Source organism: Aspergillus fischeri, genomic scaffold (genome assembly GCF_000149645.3).
Source record: "Aspergillus fischeri NRRL 181 1099437636265 genomic scaffold, whole genome shotgun sequence".
Lineage (NCBI taxonomy): Eukaryota > Fungi > Ascomycota > Eurotiomycetes > Eurotiales > Aspergillaceae > Aspergillus > Aspergillus fischeri.
Genome location: NW_001509761.1, coordinates 903,055 through 930,503, shown reverse-complemented (window position 1 = coordinate 930,503; position 27,449 = coordinate 903,055). Strand labels below are relative to the sequence as shown.

General features: G+C 42.7%; 2 protein-coding genes across 2 annotated transcripts, besides 11 other annotated features; both read right to left on the bottom strand.

Annotated features, from left to right (window-relative positions):
* Window positions 1–307: 307 nt before the first annotated feature.
* NFIA_003920 (uncharacterized protein) lies at window positions 308–5,008 on the bottom strand (the record flags this gene model as incomplete). The annotated part of the gene is made up of 3 exons (XM_001258932.1): window positions 308–2,939; window positions 3,002–3,311; window positions 3,373–5,008. 3 exons carry the CDS (start codon window positions 5,006–5,008, stop codon window positions 308–310), a joined length of 4,578 nt encoding a protein of 1,525 aa, XP_001258933.1.
* Window positions 568–591: a microsatellite.
* A 5,966-nt stretch (window positions 5,009–10,974) lies between the features above and the next one.
* Window positions 10,975–11,007: a microsatellite.
* Window positions 11,008–11,104: 97 nt separating this feature from the next.
* Window positions 11,105–12,589: a mobile genetic element.
* Window positions 12,590–12,796: 207 nt separating this feature from the next.
* Window positions 12,797–12,829: a microsatellite.
* Window positions 12,830–12,978: 149 nt separating this feature from the next.
* Window positions 12,979–13,563: a mobile genetic element.
* Window positions 13,564–16,346: 2,783 nt separating this feature from the next.
* Window positions 16,347–17,030: a mobile genetic element.
* Window positions 16,802–19,000: a mobile genetic element.
* A 450-nt stretch (window positions 19,001–19,450) lies between these two features.
* Window positions 19,451–20,437: a mobile genetic element.
* Window positions 19,457–20,368: a mobile genetic element.
* Window positions 20,438–20,939: 502 nt separating the features above from the next.
* NFIA_003910 (uncharacterized protein) lies at window positions 20,940–21,745 on the bottom strand (the record flags this gene model as incomplete). Its single annotated transcript, XM_001258931.1, has 2 exons — window positions 20,940–21,239; window positions 21,302–21,745. 2 exons carry the CDS (start codon window positions 21,743–21,745, stop codon window positions 20,940–20,942), a joined length of 744 nt encoding a protein of 247 aa, XP_001258932.1.
* A 1,505-nt stretch (window positions 21,746–23,250) lies between these two features.
* Window positions 23,251–23,922: a mobile genetic element.
* A 1,038-nt stretch (window positions 23,923–24,960) lies between these two features.
* Window positions 24,961–26,289: a mobile genetic element.
* Window positions 26,290–27,449: the final 1,160 nt, after the last annotated feature.

Below are 27,449 nucleotides of genomic sequence, written 5' to 3'. Positions count from 1 at the left end.
AAAGATCCTAGAAAATGTTGCAATAGCCTTTTAGTCGAATCGTTTGGACGTGATCCTTAAAAAATTTAACCATATGCAGGCCAGGGCTTATAGGTGTATAGCTGAGATACAATCTACTGTGTTATAAGATTTAAAGATCATTGCCCCGAGAGCCGTAGAGCCGGATGTATTCATCTAGAATTAGATTAGAATCGATCAAGTGCCCGCAAAGATCAATTTCAACTGGAGTCCAGCGATTCAGGTCACAATATGAAATTTCCCAAATATTCAAGGCTTTTCTAAGTGGCTCCGTCAAAGGCAATAACTGTCATCCCAGTGCAGTTGATCGCGGGGCGGGACGCCGAGTTCCCCTAGCCTGCGCTGCAGCCCTTGCATCTTGATTCCTGGAGGCCTGGCTCTGATTCCTGGAGGTCTGCCATGTGCAATCTTTTAGAAATGCTTTCCATTCTTCCTCCCATGTCGTTTGAAGATCTTTGAGCCAATCTTTAAGCCCCTTTTTGAATCTGTCGGTGGAACCTTTATTATCGATATTGTTTTTCTTAAACTTCATGAAACCATTGGGTGCGGCTTGGACCGCTTGGACCGCTTGGATGTGCCGATGGTATGGTTGACACGGGATACACAATTTATAGCACATTTTCAGTTCAGCATCTTTGGCATTCTTGCAATTTTCCTCGCATATCTTGCAACCATCATGTGATTTCTTATGATCTCTGTAGCATGCTTTGCACAGGATCGTGTTGGTGCAGTAGTAACACAAAAAAGCTTGTTCAGTTTCGAGGTTATTCGCGTGGATTATTGTTAAGCAGCCGCCACTGCACTCCACAGACCATAATGGATTATTTCCAGCGGCTTCGTTTGACGTGTCTGAGCTTTTGGACGATCGTGAACGGTGACTAGCGTTTCTCAGATCTTTGGGCTTTTTTGCCCTTGATCCAGTCGAAGTCTCTGCTTGAGCTTCCTCTGCCTTGACAACCTCCTCATCCATGATGTAGAATTGACAGGCACATGCAATCGAGGCGCTCTCTTTCAGCTTAGGGCGCCTCGAGAAGTCACAGAACAGGGCTAGCACTTTCGCGAGCATCCGAAAGCTTGGGGGATCGTTGGATGCTATATGATCCTCCAGCGCGGCGCAGCATGTCCTGAATATCACGTCCGTCTCTTTCTTGAACGTCACAACCGACCTCAGCGCACCGTGCATCATAGCAAGCGGGATCCTTGCCTGTGATAGCTTCGATTGGGATTCTGGAACTTGGGCAGCGACGATTTCAACGAGGCGATCCATCTTGCTGCACACTGCTTGTCGTAAGGACAGAATTTCCGATGCGTTAGATGTATCTGGGACGTTCCAAAATTCCTTCAGGAGCATATCCGCCAGTTGGCAACTGGCCGGAATAACCGCCTTGATTTCGGTCTCCACATCCGGTGTTAGCGCCATTTCAAGGTATTCCTTTGCCTTTTCTGGGTCCTCCAGAAAATGGCGTGCAAGTGCTCCATACCAGCCGATAATTGGATTAAGCGGTAGAAGTGGATTATTTTCTTTTCGGGTTTTGATTGCGCCGTACATCTTCTCTAGGGGACCCTCTTTTTTGGCCGCACGGCCCGCACAGGCACTCCTTGCGGCACACTGAAGAAGCGCATGTGTTCTGTCAGTGCATCCTACCGCAAGCTGGTTGCTGTGCACGCGTTCTAGTAGGGCTATGATCCTTCCTGCCGCGCCATTGTTTGCCATGGCGAGAACAATGTCATCAAAATAAATGAGGATTTGGGGTTCTTTGTTTCCCTCGTTTGCCCCATCTGCCCTCTTCACACCTGTAGCATTTTGCACACTCTCCAAACACTCTTCCCATCGACACAAGAGCGCCTCTGCTTTTGCTTTCAGCTGGTAGGTCATGTTAAGTGGGTCAGTCTGCCCATTATCTTTCTTCTTCATGACGTCCGAATTTTCCAGCGCCTCCTTGAAGGATACCACTGCTTTCTCTGCTTTCTCTAGATGCTTTGATCCCGGTTCTCTTTTACCTCCCTCGCCCTTACTGTCTTCAACATCCTCAGACCAACCGAAATAGGTACGCCCTTTTCTGTCCAGCAGCTTGAACTCCTGCCTGGAATGCTTTTCATCAGCCGTTTTGCATTGTTCGATGCCAGATTTTATATCGTCGATGGCTTCCTGATAGTGCCCATCATAGCGCAAGGCCATGGAGCGTTTTCTGAACCGCTTCGCTCTACTCAGGCTGTCTAGTTTCTGCTCCCATTCTTTGTCGAAAAACTTTGAAACCTCCACCATCATTTTCTTGCGAGAGGTCCGAGACTTTAGCTTAAGGATTTCTTGCTCCTTGGATTCAAGAAGGGCCTGATGGGCCAGTCGAAAAGAGGTGTAGGCCTCGATGGGAGTTTTTGCTCTCCACCAGTTGTTCACATGGATTCTGGCAATAGTGCGCCAGAGGCTACTAATAGAGTTGTCTGTGAACAGTAACTCCTGTAACTGTTGCAGATCCTTGATTGTAAATACTGATGGATTTGGTTTGGTGATGTCTACCGTTCTTTCCAATCTCCGCAGAACATCACACTTCTCCGTGAATATGTCGCGGATGTCTTTCTCGATTTGGGCTTGGTCTGTTGCCGAGTCTTCCCAGATTAGACGTGAATGCCTCAGCCAGCCTTTCGCGGCGAGGGAAATCAACTCCTTCTCTGCCCGGGTCCCCCCTCCTTTTCTCTCGAGAATTTTTTTCATCAGTTTGAACATAAGCTGGCGCGAGTCATATTTTTGGAAAAGTTCTCCTTTTTTGTACAGTCCATCGCTGTGAGCCTGGTAGTAGGTCCTGAGTGAGGGCGCAGAGAATCTCAGCAAGCTGCAGCTGCCATCATCGTGATCCTCGTCTTCTGCAAATCCATCTGTTAACTCGGTTCTTGGATTGGGATTAGCCGAGAGGACAAGGATTCTATATTAAAAAGGCATAAGCACTGCACAGCGGATAAGGCTTTCCGTTTCTCCTAAACTCACCTAGAATATCGACTGTACACTTCAGCCTCGATGCTGATTATACTGCTCCCGTCCTTCGGCTTCAGCCACTCACGAGCCACCTCAAGCAGCTGTTCTGCCGCCCCTAGGGTGAGCTGGTCCTTGGTCCAGGCTAGCCACGTAAGGAGGCTATGGAGCTGATCCCTGTCAGCGGTACTCCGGCCGTCAATTGCTTCAACAAAGATCATTTTGTAGACATCATCAGTGTGGCGAGGGAAGACCGTTTCGTTTATAGTGAGTCGGCCCTTAGTTTCATTGAGATGATGGAGCATGAGATGGACGTAGAGAAACCCTAGTCATCCAAGGTTAGCCTCAAAAAACGACAAATACCGGCACGAGACCAGATAGCATACCGTTGTCCAGATTTTCCGCTTTTTCGCTCGCCAGCCTTGCAATGTATTCTCTCCGACGATTGGTATACCGGGAGAATCGTGGTAGGTCCAGCAGACGAACGTCAGCAAATTTCTCTAGACCCTCTTTCAGGTGCTGTTCTGGAATAACAATATCTCTCTGACTTTGCCGTGTCTGCTCTGGCGAATTATTTTGTGCAACTAGGATCAGTCCAATGTTTTCTCTCTTTTGTGTTAGAAAGTTTTGAGCAGCTTGTAAATCTTCCTTTCCCATATGGTCCAACCCGTCCAAAACGACGAACAGCGTTTGTTTTTCTAATGCGGTCGCAAATTTAGGTACCCAATGTTTGCAAGGACATCTTGCTCCTTTATTGCACTTTTCACATCCTTGATTGATGATGCGGATAAGAGCCTTTCGAAAAGTTAGATCTTTCTCCGCGACTTGCAAGGCACAGGAGCACAACATCTCCTCAAGTGAACAGGTCCTTCCCGTCTCAGTGCAAAAGTTGAAGTAGACGACGAATTTGGGCGAGGGGGAAATCTTCATATTATTCTGCAAGAAGCGAAAGATGTAAAATGCGAGCATGCTCTTTCCTGTACCCGGGCGGCCGCTGATATGAACAGGCAGTGGGTCGGCATCCGTCTCCTTGATCAGTTGAATCAACTGCGGATCGACCCACGCGCAGATCTCTTCGATCAAGGAGCGCTCCGCTTGCTGTTTCCACTGGCCCAATGGAATCTCTGCGGGTGTCCAGAGCCATTTGAGCACGTATTCGAAGCTGTCGAGCGGGCGAGTCCCCGTATTCCTATCCATTGTACGAGTGGCCAACATGCCAGATCTACTCTCTCCACTTTGGATGGTTTCAGCTCGCTTCTGGAATCCAACAGCGGCATGGTCCAAGACCAACGCCGCCCGTATGTCTATACGGGAGAGTACCCCCATGAACCTCTCTTCCATATTTTTCAGGTGTCGACTTGTCTCAGTCACCGTGCCCAGGGTGGCATGGATGACACTCGACTCGAGATCATTCATGTGGTCAGTGAATGTGCTGTAAGCACCTGCCAGGCCATCATCCTTACCAACCACAGCTCTCAAAAACGCAATCGCTCTGCCCTGTTTGACATACTTCTTCGCCTCGCTGCACATGTCCAAGAGAGCACAAAAGACCCGTGTCAACTGCATTCCGAACGCTTTTTCTTGAGGCAATCTTTCCTCCAGCAGAGATAGCCTCTCAAAGAAGATCTGCATAGTCTTATAGAAAGTGGCGATCTGGTCCAAGTTTTGAGAGACCTTCTGGCAGGCTTGGAAGACAAATAGTATCGCTTGTGAGATGGCCGATGCTGGGGGATACGCACAGGCGGCCAGCGAACCAATGGGCTCGACGGCATTGCTGACTGCGTTGATTACACTCAAGAACGATTTTCGAACCTGATCCACAGCCGTTTCTGAATGGCGGCGTCTCGAAAAATTGCTTAGCAAACCCTTCGATTCTGTCGCCTTATTAAAAGCAGTTATCCATTCATACTCAATATCCTGTTTCTCTTGAATTGTACATTGTTTGGGGTCGTCCTCGTCGCTATTGTACTTTATAACTGCATCCGTCCACAGGTCCTCAATATTCTGTTCAGAAGGTGACATCCCGGATCTAGAGATCAATCTTCTAATCAAACGAAGAAGCAAGCTGTGAGATGTGGTAATATAGTTGACGGGCAGATTTATGGACGGATACCCTTGAGTAGCAGTTGTTGTTGCTGTAATTGACCTGTGGTAGCTCGCCCTTTATAAACTTTCTCACTGCCACGCAAGGCTGCAAGTGTGGGTGGAAAAAAGAAGCCACTGGAGTCGGGAATCGGGCAGTATCCAATTAGAGTGATGGTTAGTGGGGCGATAAAGACGACGCGAGTAGGAAGAATTGGATATGTTGGTCCCACCAGCTAGGGTCTGTGTACACAGTTAAGTGAACCGGTTGCGATGTTTTCGCTCAGTATCAGCGTCGGTTCAGGATGCCCCTGAATCCCAGACACTGATTAGCATGAGATTATGTTATTAGTTGCTAGTCCTAATACATGAGTAGCGCATACTCAGGCCACAGGCAATGCCAATGATTGGCATGGCCATAGTAGCAAGAGTGAATATGTTCCGACACTTTAAATCCACCTATTTCTGCCTGTATATCGAGTCTCTCTGTCACCATCTATCTGGATAAAGTTGCACGCGTTAGAGGTATACCAACCAGTTACCAGACCTACAATAGGGACCGGTTCACAGAGGTCTGGGACTAGGGTCCTTGGGATACAAAGGTCACTAAAGGACCCGACTGTCTCCTGAGAGGGGCGCGGAGCAAAAATTGGAGGACTCTGACCGCGAATGGGAGGAGGACCCCAATACGGATACAGATTGGGATTCCAGAAAGGGTAGCCACAGCCAAGAGGATGAGGAGGATAGGCAGCTGAAGTGCAGGCAGCCCAACCCGGATGATCCGGAGGCACCATATACTAACGGAGGGGACGCGTCGCCTGGTGCTCAGCCAAATGCAGTCCCCGCAGATTGATATAACTGGCTGATGGAAAGACTTAATTATCGGATATGGATGGCCGGCTAGAGCCCTGATTCGTATTTGCTGGGGGCTCAACCGGATGTCCGAAAGATTTATTAATGGAGTGGAGAACAGGTATTCGATTCCCTCATGCAGTGGACAAAGCACCTCCTTCCTGTTTGCTTGGTCAAACAAAATACAAAATAACTTTCGCTGAAAATGGCACTTTCTTTCGACAGCTTGAGAAAGTACGAATTGATGCCCAAGTAATAATACTTTGGGCAATGAAGAGTGGAGCAAATCGAGACCACATATCAGTCAATCAGCCGTGCTTCTTTGCATGATACCCTTGTGATTGTTCCACGTAGCTGACCTATTATTAGAGCTCTCAGATGAGGGGGTTCTGCAGGCGGGGCAGGATAAGGTGCTGCTAACCTGAGTGGAGACATGTCAGTTGATGAATTGAAATATCAGTAATAGGCCATTTATCTAGCGGTATACCATCGGGAATTCAACGCCCTGTGTGTAAGGATATTGTGGCAACTCTATATCCTGTCGGAACATATTCACTCTTGCTACTATGGCCATGCCAATCATTGGCATTGCCTGTGGCCTGAGTATGCGCTACTCATGTATTAGGACTAGCAACTAATAACATAATCTCATGCTAATCAGTGTCTGGGATTCAGGGGCATCCTGAACTGATGCTGATACTGAGCAGAGAACATCTATCTATAAATATACACTATTGCTTTAAAGCAACTGGTTCACTTAACTATGTACATAGACCCTAGCTAGTAGGACTAATACTGATTAGTGGTTGATTACAACCACAGAACAGCTTGGTTTACATGACCTAGAAGAGGCATTAACTGCAAGGGAATAGGGAAACATTTGCAGTATCCTTATTGCGGAAGGTGTGCTAAAGGATATTAAAGTATCTCACTAGGAAATACTTGCAGTATCTTTAAGACATAGAGGATTTCCAAAAGATCTATAGTTGAAACTATAACAAAGATCTGTGTCCATCACATAAACAATATATTAATAGGAAACACTTACAGTACCATCATAATACATAACCTAACATACTTATTTCTTTAATCTATTTTATACACAGTTACTTCTGCCTGAATAACCATACTGCTAATCCTGGACAACCTCCTGTATGTCATTAAGGAGAAGACATAGGGGAAATCTATCAACATACTTAATAAGAAGAACCAGACAGAAGAAATACTGAACAGCTATATAACTTATGTATTATGAACATAGACCATAATGTGCATTACTGATCATACCCTATGGAATGAATTTCATGAGGAGTTTAATAGATAGACCCTGGACATATTTAAGGTGGTGAACAGAGCTATATTAAAAATGCTTTAATTCTACCTGACTACCCACAGAGTATGGATCAGGGTAGGTCCATGTTAAGGTGTCTACTATGCAGGGTAGAAGGCCTGTCAGTCAGGTAAGGAAGAAGGTACCAAGTCAAATTGTGGCAAGACTGTTTCTTGAGGAACCCTTAAGAATCCTTCATGAAGCATTCTATTTAACATATAGCCTCCCTAAGAAACTTCTAAGTCCTTGTTGAGTGTAATCAATGATTTGGAATTGAATACAAGGACAACTCATCAGCTGAAGGACCAATGCAAGAGATATGCATCTCGCGCTGCCCAAAGGAGGGGAATATAAAACTGTGCAACAAATTAAGTCAAGCCACTGATTCCATGGCGGAAAGAAACCGCTTTCTCCCAGGAGAACATGTTAGGTGGGTATAACCTCAAGGAAGCTAGAAAAGGAAGTGCATAGAAGAAAAGACTGTAACAGTCCAGGGATATCTTTCGCGAAGGGACTATACAACTATCTCTAAGAAGTTACTCAGCATGAATAGACTAAAGAGGACATCAAGGACCATCTAAAGGAGCACCTAGACAACTTCCACTCTAGATAGAACCCTGCACATGACTAGTCACTAGTAATATAACTAAACACCCCAGCAGTACAAGCTATGTTGGTGAACCCACCCACTCTACAAACCTCACAAGATAATGGTGTGAAACCACACCTCAGACAAGCTGACTGTCATTGTGCTGCTGTGGATAGGAGTTGACATCGCTAAGGAGGAAGCACATGATCTTAGGAATATCTTCACTGCACAATTCTGTAACCTGTTTGAAGCTCTTCAAGCTACATCCTGTCTATAGAGCCTGCCTGTACCAGCCTACCTGCAGCCTGGGACTGTTAGATAAGGATTAGTGTAGCCAGCCTGAGTGTCAACTACCTCTTTAACCCACCCCTGCTTGCCTGCGAGCCTGCACCTTGACACTGACCAGGGATAGGAAGAAGCCAGATCTGTAATACTTAATATAACCTATATAAACAATCACATACAGCAACAATCCAGTTACAGTAGATTCTAATAAAACCCCTAGGATATGCTATTACTAAGAATGATTAAAGCAATAATAAGGCAGTATAGCAATACAGATGATAAGTATAGTAGAGGACTGTATAATAACCTTAACATGAAATTAGTTAAGTTCTATGACATCTATAAAAAGATTAGCCTATAGGAGCATTAGTTCTATATTGCATTCTTACTTATGCTTAAGGGCAAAGTAGAGAAATTTTACTTCACACAGATTATAAAGAAGATCTTAATTTATATTATATTTTAGATTAAGAAGTCTTTTATATTTCTAGTAGAAGTATCTAATATATTTAAGATATTTATATAGAATATAAATATTATAAAGGATTACTTCTAGGACTCTACTCTAGCACCTAATTATATCTACTTAATTATACTTATAAACTTATATATAAGTTATAGAGGATAGTAGATTTAGATCCTCTTTAGTAGAACCCTAATATAGCTTTAGTAAGAGGAATATCTCTTATTACTAGATTATAATTAATTATTATAATAGACTAAAGGTGAGATTCCTATATCCTTAAAAGAGGTAAAACTAGAAGCCCTTATAGTCCTTACTTAGAGTAGAAAGAGGGAATTTAAAAAAAAAAAAACTATAATAGTATAAGAATAATAAGATAGTATATCTCTAGAGGTTCTAGTATTATAATTAGGTATAGGTTATAAATATATTTATTAAATTTACTAGTCTTTATTTTAATAGAAGATCTCCCTAAAGAGGGGGATGAGTGCTTGCTATACTAGAGCCAAACTATCCTAAAGAAGGAGAACCTTAACCTACCTATAACTGAAATGCCTGTTGCAATTAATATGACCATAAGGAACCAAAAGAAACATCCTAGAACACCAAAACCTGCCTGATGAGTGAGATTTACTAATAAACCAGACTAATAACTAAATTAACCAGACTGCCCAGACTACCTGGATAGCTAGACCTAGGCAGGTGTTCCAGGTAACCCAACTGAAACATGTATCAAACCCAACTTGGGCTGGGTTTTGGGCTCAAGGGGGGTGTTCTGAGTTGGGTTCTGGGCTTTTGTATAGAACCCAACTGGGTTTTAGGTAACCTAGTTAGGTAGACAAACCAGACAAACATTCTAGATTATGTGATATGCATTAATTATGTAGTCCTATCTTATATTTATAGGTATTCAAACTGTATATACTTTATATATATAGTTAAAGAGTGGAAGAATAAGAATTTCAAGAAAATTATCTTTAATTACCCTTCTATTTCTTCTCTAACAACTAATAATAAAGGAACTGATCATCCTCATGCCTTATATACTTCTAATTTCATCCAGAGATATGCTGTTGTGTGTTAGGTAAAGGAAGAACCACTTTATTATTAGATAGAATAGGTTCCTGGCCCTCTTGCTCCCTATTAGATACCATACTCCTTCATCTCTTACCCTAAGCATGCTTAGATAGCTGCTGAGTAGCCAGTTAGTCTATACTAATCTCCAGGCCATTATCTTCTTTATTATCACTGATTAGCTTAAGAGTATCTTGAAGCTGTTAAGCATCTTTCTCTTCATTAAGTACTTACTATTCCTTATTTAAAAGATATTATTTTATAAGGGAAAGTTCCTTTTCTTCTACTTTAAACCTTAATATACACATAAATAGCATTAGATCTTGGATTATTATTAAATTAAGTAAGCCTTGATGATAATAGCAGATATCTTAAGCAGAATTAAAAAGCTGCTTAACACTAGCACTAGTAGTAGGTATTAAGAGTATATTACATACTATTTTTACAAGAGCTAGAAATTTATGTTTATGCTCTTTCTAGAATATCTACAGAGTAATTAGGGCTATTTCTATTAGAGGATATTAATTAGTAAAGTGTTAGCAGGAATAATAATATTACTTACTACTCTTAAGATACTGTGTAGTCTTGTTACTACTTACTAATAGATTAAAATCAGGAGCAAAAAGTGTATTAATCTTTAATATTTAAACACCTAATAAAGATACCTATAGAGAGCCTTGTGTAGTTAATAAGCATTCCTTATACAGACCTATATAGGTTTCAAAGCTTTTATGATATTAATCACATAATTTAGGGCCCTAATCCTTATTATTAAAGAACTGAAGCTTATTTTATGGTATAAGGATTATCCTAATTATAAACAGATTACTATAGACCTTATCTGTTTCCCTATAGTAAATAGATAGCTTCTCCTTTACTGCATGTAGAGTACTAAGTATAAGCTTCTTCTAGGCTACTTTCTTCTACTAAAGCTAACAGATTGATGCTTTAAGATAATTAAAAAGTTTATTATAGATACTAAAGATGACATAGACAGTCACATCTTTTGTTTAAGAAAGTGTGGTAATGAATTTAAAGAATGGTTAAGTAATCTAAAGAAGATACTTAATCTAGCATCATTCTTCTTGGTTAAGCATTAAATAATTATACCTTTTTATAAGTAAAACTAATTAAAGATTAACTATAGTCTCTTTGCTCTTTGCAGTATTAAGAAGGTGGAATTCTAGTAAGTCTTAATATCTTAGATTAGTATAAGCTTTGGTGCTTTAGTCTAGAGATCATAGAAGGCTTTATAATATTGAGAGCTTATATTAATAAAAATTATAAGTGCTCCCACCTAATAACGTATTCGGTAAGCGAGTCGGCCACGTAAGCGAGTCGGCCACCCCCATCAAGAATCACCACCCCTTTGAAACCAAGGCTATTCAGCCATCCATATCACCACGAAAAATGCCCAAATCATCAAAATCCTTGGTGGAATGAGAGGGGAGGATCTCCTTAGCAGTTAAGGCTATTCAGAATGGCCAAATCAAATCAGTTCGTGAAGCTGCTCGTGTCTTTGAAGTTCCCTGGTCAACACTTCAAGATTGTTTGAATGGAATCAAATTTCGCAAGGAAACCCGCGCCAATTCCCATAAGTTGACTCCTATAGAGGAAGAATCACTTATTAAATGGATTCTCTCATTAGATCAACGTGGTGCACCGCTAAGGCACTTCTAGGTCCGTGAAATGGCTATAATATTGATCCAACAACGTGGTCAAGATACAACTTCCTCAGTGGGAGAGAAATGGGTATATAACTTCATTTCCTGCCATGATTCCTTGAAAAGTCGGTTTAGTCGTCAAATCAATTATAAACGGGCGAAATGCGAGGATCCTGAAGTTCTTCAAGCCTGGTTCAAACGCGTGCAAGCCGCTATATCAACTTATGGTATCGCCAATGAAGATATCTACAATTTTGATGAAACCGGCTTTGCTATGGGCCTGGTGGCTACCGCGAAGGTAATCACACGATCATCCTGTGAAGGAAGGCCCTTTCTTATACAACCGGGAAATCGAGAATGGATAACTTCAATTGAGTGTATTAACGCCTCTGGATGGGCATTACCAGCATACTTAGTGTTGAAAGCAAAGACTCATATTCAGGCCTGGTATGAAGGTAATACTCCAGCTTCATGGAGAATTGCTATATCATCAAATGGATGGACAACATGAGAAATTGGTGAACACTGGCTCAAAGAACACTTTATTCCTTATATTAAGGACTGAAGAACTGGCCAATATAGCCTCTTAGTTCTTGATGGGCATGACTCTCATTTAACACCTCAATTTGATGATATATGTTGTCAAAATGATATTATTCCTATTTGCATGCCTGCAAATTCCTCACATCTCTGTCAACCTTTGGATGTGGCCTGTTTCTCACCATTGAAACGAGCTTACAGTAACCTCATTGAACGGCTTGTACGAACAGGATATCACCATATTGATAAGGTTGACTTTCTTGACGTCTACCCAGAAGCCCACGCCCAAGCCTTCAAGAAGATGAATATACAGAGTGCTTTTAGAGCCTCAGGATTAGTCCCTTTTAATCCTAACCAGGTTCTGGATAGCCTCATCTTTTACAAGGAAGACAGCCGTCCCAGCAGTTAAGGCACTACATCTATGATTACCAAAACACCGATAAATTTGAATCAATTCAAGAAGCATGAGTCGGTGATCTCTCAATTACTTCAAACAAACCCTCCTACCTCACCAATACAGACAGCAATATCTTACATCTGTAAAGGTGCAGAGATAGCCTTGAACCGTGCTATTCTTCTTGAACATGAAAACCTTCAACTTCACCAGGCCATTGAGAGACGAAAGAATAAGCAGAAGCGTAACCAACACCAAATGAATGGTTTGAATGGCTTCACAATCCAGGAAGCACTTGAGGCATTCAACCATGTTCAGGCCTTAGAGGAAGCAGCTGGTGATACAGGGCCTGGAGATGATCAACCACGCCGTCGGGCACCACCTTGGTGCAGTATGTGTGGTGTTTTAGGACATATACGTACAAGATGTCCTAATCGAGTAGCTGCCTGAATTCAGCGCGTTTTAATGGTTAGATTAACGTGGAATAACTTCCTTTTTTGTATGTAAATCAGAATTCTAGGATATGCCTTGACCGGGTGGCCGACTCGCTTACGTGGCCGACTCGCTTACTGATTACGTTAGTAGAGTAATAATTAATATAATCTAAATACTATGTTATAAAGACTCACTCTATTAAGTGTATTAGTAATCTCTTGCTTTTGCTGCCTTGCTTATAGCAACTGTGATTAGGCCTCTGACTAATTAATCTCTATTATCTCATTCTTTAGATTAGCTTTTATCTGACTAAGAAGCTTCTATAAACTAAGCTAGATCACATGCATGATGCAGGGAACATAGATAATTATAGTGTCAGTGCTAATTTAATTTAACTAGATTAAATCTTATATACTTTCCATTAATGTAATATTATTTGATGCATTATCTATTATGATAGAAAGCATATAATCTATAATCTTATACTGCTAAAGCAGGTTAAAAAGAACAGCACTTAGGTTAGCACCAGAGTGAGATCCATAAAGTGGTTCAAAACCAAGTAAAATTTCTTAATAATTCCATTCATTGTTAATAAAATATCCTGTGATTATCATAAATACCTATTAAAATGGAGATGTCCAGCAATTAAGGGCAATTAATAGCTTTATACTAGATAGAAGCCTATCAAGCATCTTTTATTGCTATATCTTAGTTATGTCCTGTAACTGCTGTTAAATGGTTCAGGAGGAAGGAATATTAGGCTATGAAGGAGTAAGTTAGGTGAATTTAATTAATTCTTAAAACTCAGAGTATTTAATAAGTTAAAAAGGAAGCTTTACCCTTGTAATAAAGGTAAGGAGCTTCTCCTCCTATGCTTGCTAAGAGAAAACTAGTATAGTTATAAGATGTTATAGCTATCAACATTAGTTAATATATAATAGATATTAAGATAGCTTACTATATCCTGTATAAGTGATATAATGCCTTTCTGCTTTATATGATTAGCAGAGAAATTATGGCATTATGATCCTTTTAGATGTCTTGCTATAGTTAATGTGCCATGCTCATTATTATAGGGATGATCAAGAATACCACTATATTTCTTATATATAAGCTTTGCTTTGCTATCACTAGCCTACATGACTTAATCAAAGCTATTCCACATGCTTAAGGAGCACCTATTACTATCCTAATATATTCTTTTCTTTACTCTATACTCTGTTTTAAGCCTGTGAATAAAAATGAACAGTATATACTAAATAGTATATAAATGACAAAGGAAATTTCATGAATATAGAGGGGAATAGATGGCTTGCCTAGGTATAAAGGAAGAATAGGAGGAATGGTAGTAGAATAGAATAGAATAGTAGAAGGAAAAATAGCTAAGGATATCTTAGCTTAATGTCTTAATTCCTTAATTAATTTTTTTTGACTAGCTATAGGGTGATTTTAAGGGTGTATTTATAGATGATTCCTTCTAGCATAGGCCATTCGAATATTGAATGATCTCATAGCTGGGTGATCTCATAGATTAGATCACCATTTGCTAATGGTTGAAATCGATGATGATCAATGATGATCCATGACCATAAGGTTAGAACCATAGATATGATCAACGATCAACCATAGCGGATCAACCCATGGATATGGTCAACAATCAACTATAGCACGGTTTTCACCAACAAAGCCACTATTCAACAAATTCTATCTTTGATATCATAGTATAAAGCATGTAGGATTTCTTATGATTAGGCCTGATGTGCTAGAGGGAGGGGGGTGGTGGTGGTGCCAGAGTTTAAAATATAGAATAATTATTATCTGAATTAAAGCTCTGTTAGCTATGAGAAAGATCAGGTATAAGATTATCTTATAGGATATTTGTAAAGGTGTTAATACTATCAGATTTATATAAGGATGGAGTGAAAGAGTTAGAGAATTAAGATATAGTAAAATATATGCTAGGGGTGAGAGCAAAGTAAGTAATAATTAACTTATAGAAATCTTTAAGTCTAGAAAATAAAATATTTAGATGATAGATGAGGGGCACATCAGTCAGCTAGCAGCTAAATTAAAGTTATTAATCTATTATATTTTGACCCTCCTGCAGATAGAATAAATAGTATAATTAGATAGTACTATCTAGATATACTGGGTTTTCTGGGCTACCTAACAGATTACCCAGAACATGTTCTAGAACAGGCCCATAATATCTAGAAAGCCTAGTTTCCTTCTATATTCTTCTAAGTTCAAGTTTTTCTATAGAATAACATCATCACTAGGTATGGGAGATCCTTCTTCCTACCATCTCTTCTTCTTAGTTATCTTAGTTATTAGCTTAATAATGAATAATACCACCTTTCTCACTATCCATCTCTCCCTTAGGTGAACTGGTGTCCACCTCAGACATAACCTAATATTTAACATCCTATATGCAGTATGGCTTGATCTGTGTCTTAGAGTGTTATGAAGTATCCCTTATATAATAGTTTTATAGTAAAATAAAGGGTGTAAGTAACTAATAAAAATATTTTTCTACTTAATAGAAGTTAAATAATTAGTTTAATACTAAATACTGATTAATAGTGAATTAAAAGAAGTAATTTAATATAGTCTGATTAAGATACACCTACTATACTCTGCAGTTTAAATATATTTCTATAGTGATAAAGAGTACCTTTATAGATATAGCTTATTAACCACCACAATATGATAATATTATCTTAAGACTTAGATAATAGATAATTACTAGTATTAATTTATTAAGAGACAGCTGAATTACTTAAGATTTTGTATGTTTAAGGACTATATATTAATCAAAACCACAGAGGTGACTAGAACAGGTATAAATAACAGTATTTTATTTAAGTTAGTTAGTAGAATTATGTGTCTTAGCATGGCCTAGTGTTAGACGTGAAGAACATGTACATAGTGAACTGCGGGTGGTCACGCGGGTAGCACGTGACCCACAGAGATATTGTCCCCACTGAGGTGCGAGAGATGCTCGCACCTCAGCGATTAGTTCAACTACGAAGGCATTGCTACTACCACGCTATCTACCACTCGATAGAGAGCATCTTATAGGTGCTCTCACAGTTCTAATCGCTCTACCCATCGAGATAGCCCGGTAGGGAGCACTTTCAAGCGTCCACGGAGCAAAATGGTCACCACCAGGAGCACCCCTATTCCAGGACAATCACGCGCCCAGCGAACCACCAACAATGGAAACGCAATGACGGATCAAGACACGAGCACTATCCGCGAAGCCCCTGAGCCAAGCGACATTAGCGAACGGCAATCCCCCCTGCTCTCTAGGGAAGATTATGAGGCTATGCAAAGGCGAATTGCCGAACTGGAGCAGATAAAGCACAACAATGATATGCTCCAAAAGCTTAGCGAAACCGTCGAGCGCATGCAACGAGCCCTGGACGCGCAGAACAAATCTACCACCTCACCCACGCGTACCACTCCAGACGAAACCACGTAGATATCACTCAGAACGAGATCTGCGCCGCCTAGAACGCCTGCTGAAGACGACGACCTCGAACCATTGACCCGAAATGACGATTCCTCAGACGCAGATACCAAGAGTGTCCCAAAAGTCCCATTCACTGCGGGCTTCCAATTCAAAAACATGCACGATTACACCAAGTTTGTTAATAGCATGACGGTGCACTTTGAACAGCACCATCGATACTATGCTAAGGAACACCGAAAGGTGCAAGCAGCAGTTCCACTGCTCGCTGACAAGACACTCGGCCAATGGATAAGGCACCGAGAATCATTACCTGCGAAGCAGACGTGGGAGCAGCTCACCCAATTCCTGCTGAAGCAAGTGAACGACCCAAAGACCCTAGCACGCCGTGCGCTACAGAAATACACAGATGCTAGGCAGCTGGAAGCGCAGACAGTGGCTGACTTTGCAGCGTACCTGGAGCAATGGGAATCTCAGCTCAGCATTAGCTACACTGACGAGCAGCGAAAGGCGCAGCTCTGGACAAAGCTACGCCCCAACATCCAAAGCGAGATCCTGACCCGCCAGATTGCAGAAGACATCTCTTACACTGGCTACGTGGACGAAGCCACAGCCATTGAAAGAGAACTTACTGAACGCAATGAACGCAAGGGCTACACGCCCCGGAGAGCAGATACGTCTGCCCGCGGCGGATATCAAGGAAGAGGCAGAGGCCTAGGCCCAAGGAAGCGCAGCTTCTACGACCGAAAGGAGCAGAACCCCAGGGAGGGCAGGAGCACCTTCAAGTGCTATAACTGCGGTGGCGAGGGCCATATAGCGGCAAAATGCCCAAAGCGCGTGAAACACGACGCAGAGCCAAAAAACTAGACAGTCCAGTGATGTGTGCGGCAGCAGCACTGGGCCTGGGCAATGGAACTACAGACACTGCGTCCCTAACACTTGACATGCAAGTAGCCGCAGATGAACCTGCTAGAGGCGCAGTAGGGAAGCATGTCAACTCACTCCTAGATACAGGAGCGCAGGGAAACTTCATTAGCCAATGCTGGGCGAAGGAGAACCTGCCATTGCGAGCAATGGGCACACCTTACCAAATCAAGGCAATTGATGGCCGGAAGGTGATGTCGTATGGAAGATATCATCTCCATGTCACAGCAACAGATGCGCGGGGAATAGCCCGGAGCATCAAAACAGAATTCCACGCAGTGGATATGCTAGGGCATGATTTCATCTTGGGATGGCCGTGGCTGGTAGCAGCGAACCCGATAATCAATTTCGTGCAACGCACATGGGAATATCGGGCTGACGAAGATCCAGCGGACACACCTGAGGTGGAAATCATGTCGCCTGACGAATGCGCAAAGGACATCCTTGCAGGCAACGCAACATTCATTATCTACCCACGGGAGATAGTGGACGGAGAGGTGCTCTCATTCTTTGCCTCGCTAGTAGGCGAACCAACGCTGCCAGAACGATACCATGAGTTCGCAGACGTCTTCTCAGATGAAGAAGCCAATGTGCTCGCGCCTAATGCGGAGCATGACCACGCCATTGAGCTGGAACCAGGGAAGCAACCCCCGTTCAGACCAATATACAACCTTTCTGCTACGGAGCTGAAGGTCTTGAAGACGTATATCGAGGAAGCGCTAGAGAAAGGTTGGATCCGGCAATCCAAGAGCCCTACAGGAGCACCTATCCTCTTTGCGCCAAAGAAAGACGGCGGCCTACGATTGTGCGTTGACTATCGGGGCCTAAACGCCGTCACTATCAAGAATCGCTACCCACTACCCCTGATTAGCGAAACGCTAGACAGGCTATCAGGAGCAAAGATCTTTACGCAGCTAGATCTGCGTGACGCGTACCATCGCATTCGGATCAAACCAGGCGATGAGTGGAAGACTGCGTTCCGAACGCGATACGGGCACTATGAATACCAAGTGATGCCCTTTGGACTGGTCAACGCACCAGCTACATTCCAGGCCTACATCAACAGCGCACTTAGCGATCTGCTTGATGTATGCTGTGTCGTCTACCTGGATGACATATTGATCTACTCCCAGAGCGAGGAGGAGCACGAGAAACACGTGCGAGCAGTTCTACGTCGACTGCGGAAGGCTAAGCTATATGCTAAGCTTAGCAAATGCGCATTCCATGTGGAAGAAGTGGACTTCCTAGGCTTCATAGTTAGAATCCACGGAGTGCGCATGGAGCCCAAGCGAGTTGAAACCATCAAGGAATGGCCAATACCGCGCAGCGTGAGGGAGATACAAGTCTTACTAGGCTTTGCGAACTTTTACCGCAGATTTATTGAGAAATACTCGCAGATTACTACACCCCTGTCGGAGCTGACAAAGAAAGATAACAAAACTGCGCAATTCACGCTGACGCAAGATGCGCTGTGAGCATTCGAAGAGCTAAAGCAACGCTTCATGACTGCGCCGATACTACAGCATTTTAACCCAGAACTACAGATTCGACTGCAGACAGACGCGTCGAAGTGGGCAATAGCTGGTGTGCTCACCCAGCTATTCGGAGCAGAATGGCATCCAATAGCATTCTGGTCAAGGAAGCTCATCGCAGCAGAGAAGAATTACCAAACACATGACTCAGAGCTACTAGCAATAGTGGAGTGCTTCAAGCAGTGGAGGCACTACCTAGAAGGGAGCAAGTTCCCTATCTTAGTGTTGTCTGACCACGCCAATTTATGCTACTTTATGACGACGAAGAAGCTAAATCCGCGTCAGACGAGGTGGGCAGAATACTTATCTGCGTTCGATTTCTTAATCAAACATTGCCCAGGGGCTAGCAACCCCGCAGATGCGCCCAGTCGTCGCCCAGACTACGCAGACACAACGGAAATTGAGGACGCAGACCTACCATGGCTGCCAACGTTGCAAAACAAACTGCGCGTAGGGCTGTTAAGACTAGACAAACACCTCCTGCAAAGAGAAATACGAGCGTGCGTGGCACGGCTCAGAGGGGCGCAAGAGGTGAACCAGGAGCATCTCACGGATATCCAAATGGAAGCTGCTACCCACGGACAGAACGCACCGTTGGATGAGAGAGACACTGCTGGCGATACAGGAGTTCTGGACCTCCTGGTGCCGCGGAGCAACGTGCGTAATGCGCTTGCTTCCGAAACGGCCTACTCCGCGGACATCCCAATAGCTATGGTAGATCTGCTATGAATGGTTCAAGACGTTGACTCATTTACGCAGCAGAAACTGCTTGACATAGCTAGAGGGAACGCAGATAAGCCGAGTCACTCGAAATGGAAGGTCGAAGATGGACTTCTTCGATATGGAAACTGTGTCTACGTGCCGAAGTCCGCAGCACTGCGCGCGGAAATAATGAAAACAAACCACGATGATCCACAGGGGGGTCACCACCGGCACAGACGCACCTTGGAAAGCATCAAGCACAGATACTTTTGGCGTGAGTTAGTGCAAGATGTCAAGGTGTATGTTGAGGAGTGCAATGTCTGTCAAAGAATCGCAGTACACAGGCATAAGCCTTATGGCGAGCTAGAACCGCTACCTGCTCCCGCCAAAGTGGCGCAGTGGGTAAGCATGGACTTCATCACAGGCCTCCCACCATCAAAATGGCAGGGGAAGGTATATGACGCAGCGATGGTGATTGTTGATCTCTATACAAAGTACTCACTCTACATCCCAACGAGGAAGGACATTGACGCGACGCAGCTAGCAGAGATATTCTATGAGAAAGTTATACCATTACTAGGCATGCCGGAGAACCTTGTGTCAGACAGGGGCAACCTATTCACCAGCGCGTTCTGGTCAACTCTCTGCTACTGCCTAGGAGCACGCAGAAGGCTATCAACAGCCTTTCACCCGCAGACTGACGGGCAGACAGAACGCATGAACCAGGTCCTAGAGTACTACCTACGAGCATATGTCAGCTGGATGCAAGATGACTGGACTAGATGGCTGCCAATGGCGCAGTTCGTCTATAATAACGCAACGCACAGTGTGCTAGGCATATCGCCACAATTCGCACTTATGGGTTTCGAGGCAAACCTACAGATCAACATACCAGCCCCAGAAAACGCAAAGGCACCTGCTGCGGCAGACAGAGTAATAGAACTAGGTGAGAACCGCGCAAAACTGCGTGTCCTGCTCGCGAAATCAAAAGAGCAGATGAAGAAGTGGTATGACAAGAAGCACACCAAGATATCACTGAACGTTGATGACTATGTCATGCTGAGAGCAAAGAACATTACTATCCCAAGACCAACCCAAAAGCTCGCGAGCAGATTGCTCGGCCCCTTCCAGATCGCGGAGAAATGGGGAAAGCAAGCATACAGACTGCGCTTACCTGAATCATGGAAAATACATGACGTGTTCCATATATCGCTGCTTGAGCCTTATAAGGGCAATGCTAAGCGAGCACCGCACCCAGGGCCCATAATCATCGAAGGCAACAAAGAATGGGAGATAGATGCTATCCTAAGACATCGAAAAGTGCGCAATAAAGATCAATATCTTGTCCATTGGCGCGGATGGGAAGACGAGCACAATACATGGGAACCCTACGAGCATGTCAAAGATACTGAAGCCCACGAGCAGTTTATAAAGTCTACAAGAGAGAGCAGATAATCGAACGAGAGAACTTCTTCAATTCAAAGGCCCGAAGGCCGCGCCTACAGCGCAAAACAAGAAACGACACAACGGCTCTACCCCCAAAGGGGGAGCGAACTACAAGCTATATGACGCAGTTAGCCCAGTACTGGTACAGCAAGAAGAACGCAGACCCCACTTACTCAGAGAAAAACTGAACCGCGGCGGCCCAAATACCTGCAGGAGCAGGCGCGGCCATCGGGGACCCCGGCGCAGACACAAAAGGGGGAGTCGGAGAAGCAGCAGCAGCAACAGGCGCCAACGCAGGGGGGGCCCCGCGGGGCAGAGGACCGCCGCTCGCGGCGACCCGGGCCCGAAAAGCCTGAGCCGCGCGAGCGACGGCCTCAAGAGCGAGACCCACAGCACGGGGGTGCGCAACCTCCAAAGCCACCTGGGCAGCAACCACGTCGTCGGCCTCGGGGAGCGCGGCGGCAGGGAACTTCAAAAGGAGAGCAAAATCAGTATCTGCGACGAGAACAGAGAGCACAAGGGGAAACGCACGGATTGGCAGGGCTGGTGTAGGGCCCGACAACGGAGGCACTTGGCCCCATCTTGGCTATAGCCGTTACAAAACGGCAACGGCGCCCCCCCACCCCATCTGGGCGCCTGTAGGCACCGGTAGCAATGCTCTCCCACGGGAGCGCGGCCCGGACCGAGGGGGGGGGCGAGCGACGACGCAGCGGGAGGTGGTGGCGGAGGCGGGGGCGGCGCAGCGGAGGCGGGAGCGGAGATGACGACGCCAACCAGGGCGCCCCCCCGGCCACGAGACACACCACGCCCGCGACCAGCGCGAGCAGCAACACGCCCACGACCAGGAGGGCGACCCCGACGGCCACGAGGAGCCGGAGCAGGAGCAGTGGCGGCAGCAGTGGCAGCAGGAGCAGCGGCACGGCGGGCAGCGCGGGCACGACGAGCGGCAGAGCCGCGAGAACGGACGTTGGCCATGTTTCTATACGCGAAGTCAGCATTCGTCCAAATTCCGGCAAACGCAGCGAGGGACTCGATGTGTTTATAAGCCGACGGGGCCAAGAGCTGTCGACGCAGAAAAGAAACAAAGGATACACGCCCAGAAGAGCATTAAATCAAAGGAAACGATGCGAACGAAGCTGCAGGGAGCATTGAACGCATAAGAGACGCGACAAAGAGAACACAAAATAAAGGGAACAAGCCGACTGTCGCAGATATTGCGGGAATCCCAGCCAAAACAAAGACAAAGACCGCAGAACACCAGAATCCCCCGCAAAACAAAGGGCAGACGCGCCCCTGCTCAAGAAACGCTGAAATAACGAGAAAGGAAACCTCCGAGCAACGACTGGAAGCTATCTCCATACTGGGAGCTGCGTGTGCTTCGTCGAAGCGACTGTGCTATCGCATCAACACAAGCAAATCGCGTCAACTCGCAACAGGAGAACCAGCGACCGCGTGCGCTCGCAGAAAGAAGGAGATACAGATCTTGCGATCGCGAAGACGATTATGCGAACAATAAAGAAGCACGCAGCGAAGGAGAACGAGAAAGATCACTTATAAAATGATGGATTTGACGTCGCTGGAGAGGGAGAAGAAGGAGAAGAAAACGTCTACATGTCTACGAAGCTGGAAGTCTACAGCTACTGCGCTATGCTAAGTGAGCAATAAGCGAAGCTATTCAAACGCATTCACTATGGGCAGAACAATAAGATTAAATCGCGGTACAATGGTGTTCGCTGCAACGAACAACACTCCGGTCGGCGATGACGTCGCCAGCCCACACCAACGAAAGCGACGGAGCAACGGCGATATCTACTATTTGATCTGACTAATGAGAAGACGCAGTTCGCATGATGAAAAGAGACGTTATAATCAACCTCTGGCTGCAGGGACGCAGCATACGAAGAGGGGAGATAACTGTTAGACGCGAAGAACATGTACATAGCAAACTGCGGGTGGTCACGCGGGTAGCACGTGACCCACAGAGATATTGTCCCCACTGAGGTGCGAGAGATGCTCGCACCTCAGCGATTAGTTCAACTACGAAGGCATTGCTACTACCACGCTATCTACCACTTGATAGAGAGCATCTTATAGGTGCTCTCACACCTAGTTAGGAAAATTATACTAAAATAAAATAACCTAGGTAACCTAACTGGGTAGCCCAGTTGGGTTCTGGGCTGGGCTTGGGCTCAGGGGGGGTGTTCTGGGTTTTACCTGGGCTGGGTTTTGGGCTCAAGGGGGGTGTTCCAGGTTGGGTTTTGCCGAGGTCTATGGATAGCTTTAATCAACTAATCCCTCTACTAAACATAGAGAGACTCCTGAAGCTAGCTTACTAAGCAGACCCAACCATGCAATCCATCCTACATGCACTAGATGAAGATGAGGATAGACACCCTAAGATCACCCTAGATGACTATGAGAGGAGAGGAGATTACCTCTACTACTAAGAGAAACTTTATATCCCAGACCATGATGAATTAAAAGCAGAGCTATTATAATCCTGCTATAAGAACCCTGCTGCTAGCCATCCTGGCAGAACTAAGATATATAAGCTACTATTACAAGAGTACTACTGGCTAAATATGTACTAATATGTGGACTAATGGGTCTAGAACTGCCATACCTGCTGCTGTACAACCTCCTCTAATAAAGCCCATTAAGGATTCCTACACCCACTGCCTGTACCTAAATGATCCTGGTAAGATATCTCTATAGACTTTATCACAAACCTACCTTCCAGCTAAGGCTATGATGTAATACTGGTTATGATAGATTAACTCACAAAGATAAAGCACTGCATCCCTTGTAAGGGAACCTATGACACTAAGCATGTTGCTTAACTATACATCTATTATATCTAGAAACTACATGGCCTGCCAAGGACTGTAGTATCTGACTAAGGACCCCAGTTTGTTACTGCCTTCTAGAAACATCTGACCCAATACCTGAGAATTAAGAGCCTGCTGTCCACCACATACCACCTAGAGACTAATAGCCAGACAGAGATTACAAATACCATTCTGGAACAATACCTGCGCGCATACATCACCTACCTGCAAGACAACTGGGCTGAATGGTTGCCCTTAGCTAAGTTCACTACTAATACTATTTGCTCCAAGACTACCTGAGTATCACCCTTCTTTGCTAATTACAGCTTCCACCTATGTATAGGGTTTAAGCCTATCCAGCCTGCTAATGAACCTGCTGCCTAAGATACTAAAGAATTTACTTATAAGATACAGAAGATTATTAAGTTTATCTATGCTGAAATCTTGATCATATAGGCTTATTATAAAGAGCAGGTGAATAAGAAATAAAGACCTGCCTACTACTTCTATATAGACTAGAGAGTTTAGCTAGATGCCTGTAACATTAAAACACTGTAACCTAAGAAGAAGCTAAACTAGAAATAACTAGGACTATTTCATATTAAGAAGATCATCAGCCCATACGCCTATGAATTAGATCTGCCTGCCTCTATGAGAATATACCTAGTGTTTAATGTCAGCCTGCTCCGCCCTGCTACTAAGGACCCTTTACCTAGCTAATAATAAGACCCACCACTGCCTGTTAAGGTAGATGGATTAGAAGAATAGTATATTAAGGAGATCCTAGATTCCTGCTGGGAATGAAGGGGCTGTGGAGGCCCTTACCTGAAGTACACTATTAAATAGGTTAGATATAATAAGCCTACTAAGGAGCCTGCTATATACCTAGTTCATACTTCTAAGCTAACTAAGAACTTTTACTATTGCTATCCTGATAAGCCTGGCCCTGACCTTAATAGAGCTTAGTCCTAAAGAGGGGAGTACTGTCATAGTATTAACTTATATATTACCTAAGGCACTATTAAAGCCTTATCATCATATGACCTATACTAAGAATATCCTGCATCCTAATCTGCCTGCTGTTTGTAGCTCCTTGAGCTATGTCTTGTCTATGCACCTGTAGATAGCCTGACCTGTAGCTAGAGTTCATGAGTGTCAACTACCTATCCATTACTGCCTGCTCTCCCTGTAAACCAGTCCCATGACAATATATACTTATATTTCTCTTTGCAGGAGGTGTTTATCTAGTCTTAATAGCCCTATATATAGTTTATTTTATAATATTAGTAGCTATAGTAGGTCTGCATCCTTAATTTCTGTTATATCTATATAGTCTAGGTAATGACTAGGCATATCTATAGGGTTGCTAGCCCCTAGGTAATATTTAATTAAGAAATTAAATATAGATAAGTATTCTGTCTATCTTATCTAATATAGATTTAGCTTCTTTATTATTATAAAGTAGTATAAATTAGCATAGTTAAATAATACTAGGATACGGAACTTACTTTCTTCTAGATAGTGCCTCCACTGCTTAAAGTACTTTATAATTACTAGTAGCTCTAAATTATATATTTAGTAGTTCTTCTCTGCTATAATAAGCTTTCTTAACTAGAATACTATTAGATGCTATTCTACTCTAAATAGCTAGGTAAGTATACTAGCTATTACCTATTTTAATATATCTATCTATAGTTAAATCTATAATTTTAGGTTAAAATATTATAGTATTAGTATAGTTATAAAGTATTACTTTAGCTCTTTAAATACTTATAGTACTTCTTATATTAGTATAAATTATATAATTTTATTATCTTTCTTTGTTAGCTCTAATAGGGGTATAGTAATCTATAAGTATTTCTTAATAAATCTATAGTAGAAGTTTATAAACCCTAGGAAGACTTATATCTCTCTTATACTATATGGTATTAGCTATTCTTTAATAGTTTTAACTTACTTAGGTTCCATGCACACTCTATAGATTCTAATTATAAAGCCTAGGAAATCTACTTCTTCTATATAGAATATATATTTACTAAGCTTAGCATATAGCTTAGCCCTCTATAGTTAGTATAAAACTACTTATATGTGTCTTTTATACTCCTTCTTACTCTAGGAGTAGATTAATATATTATCTAGGTAGATGACATAGTATATATTAAGTAGATTACTTAGTATACTATTAATATAAGTCTAGAAAGTTACTAGTATATTAACTAGTCTAAAAGGCATCACCTAGTATTTATAGTGCCTATATTATGTTTAGAATGTAGTCTTCTACTTATTACCTAGTTTAATCTAGATATAATAATATATATTATATAGGTCTAGCTATATAAAGATCTTTGCTCCTAATAGCCTGTCTAGTATCTTGCTAATTAGGGGTAGTAGGTAGTAGTTCTTAATAGTAATAGTATTTAGGCCCTGATAGTTAATATATAATTATAGGCTGCTATCTTTCTTTAGTATAAAGAGAATAGGTGCTCCTGTAGGGCTCTTAGATTATTATATCTATCCTTTCTCTAGTACTTTCTTAATATATATCTTTAAGATCTTTAGCTCTATAGCAGAAAGGTTATATATTAGCCTAAATAAGGGTTACTTCCCTAATTCTAGCTCTATAGTATGGTTATACTCTGTATTAGGTATAAGTATATTAGCTTCCTTATCTAAGAAGATATCTATAAACTTATAATACTATTCTAGAAGTACTGATTTACCTACTAGTAAGGTAAAGAGTAAGAGTACTTCTCTATCTATTATCTCTTATAGGTAGATGATAAATATTATATTACCTATAAGAATACCCTCTATATATTTATTAGATAATATAATTTCTATCTCTAGTATATTAGCTAGATCTTTATTAGCCTAATATTCCTATATGTATTATATAAAATTAATTATTAGATTTACTACTACCAGCCATAGCTATCCTAAGATGAAATTATATCCTAGCATATCTACTATATAGAATTCTGTTTTAATGCTCTAGGCTATTCCCTATATATCTATTACTATGATATAGAGATAATATCTCCTATATAATATTATCTTCTAGCTATTAATTACCTTAATCTAGTAAGATTGTTGGTGAAAACCATGCTATAGTTGATTGTTGACCATATCCATGGGTTGATCCGCTATGGTTGATCGTTGATCATATCTATGGTTCTAACCTTATGGTCATGGATCATCATTGATCATCATCGATTTCAACCATTAGCAAATGGTGATCTAATCTATGAGATCACCCAGCTATGAGATCATTCAATATTCGAATGGCCTATGCTAGAAGGAATCATCTATAAATACACCCTTAAAATCACCCTATAGCTAGTCATAATTAATTAAGGAATTAAGACATTAAGCTAAGATATCCTTAGCTATTTTTCCTTCTACTATTCTATTCTATTCTACTACCATTCCTCCTATTCTTCCTTTATACCTAGGCAAGCCATCTATTCCCCTCTATATTCATGAAATTTCCTTTGTCATTTATATACTATTTAGTATATACTGTTCATTTTTATTCACAGGTTATGAGCCCGGCCTTGCTCAAAGGCAATTCATTATACCTAGGCCTAGCCTAGGCATCTATACTATTAATCATTTATTGATCGATATCCTTTCATATCCATATACTAGGCTCATGCCTAGCATCGATTGATTATCAATCGATATTCTGAGCCTATAGAAGTCATATTTAATATGGCATCTATGGATAAGATAAGCCTACCAAAGCTACGAGGCTCAGATAACTATATAACCTGGTCTATTAGGACTAAGGCTACCCTTATAAAGGAAGATCTATCCTCTACTATAGAGGAAGATATCTCTGGCAAGAAAAA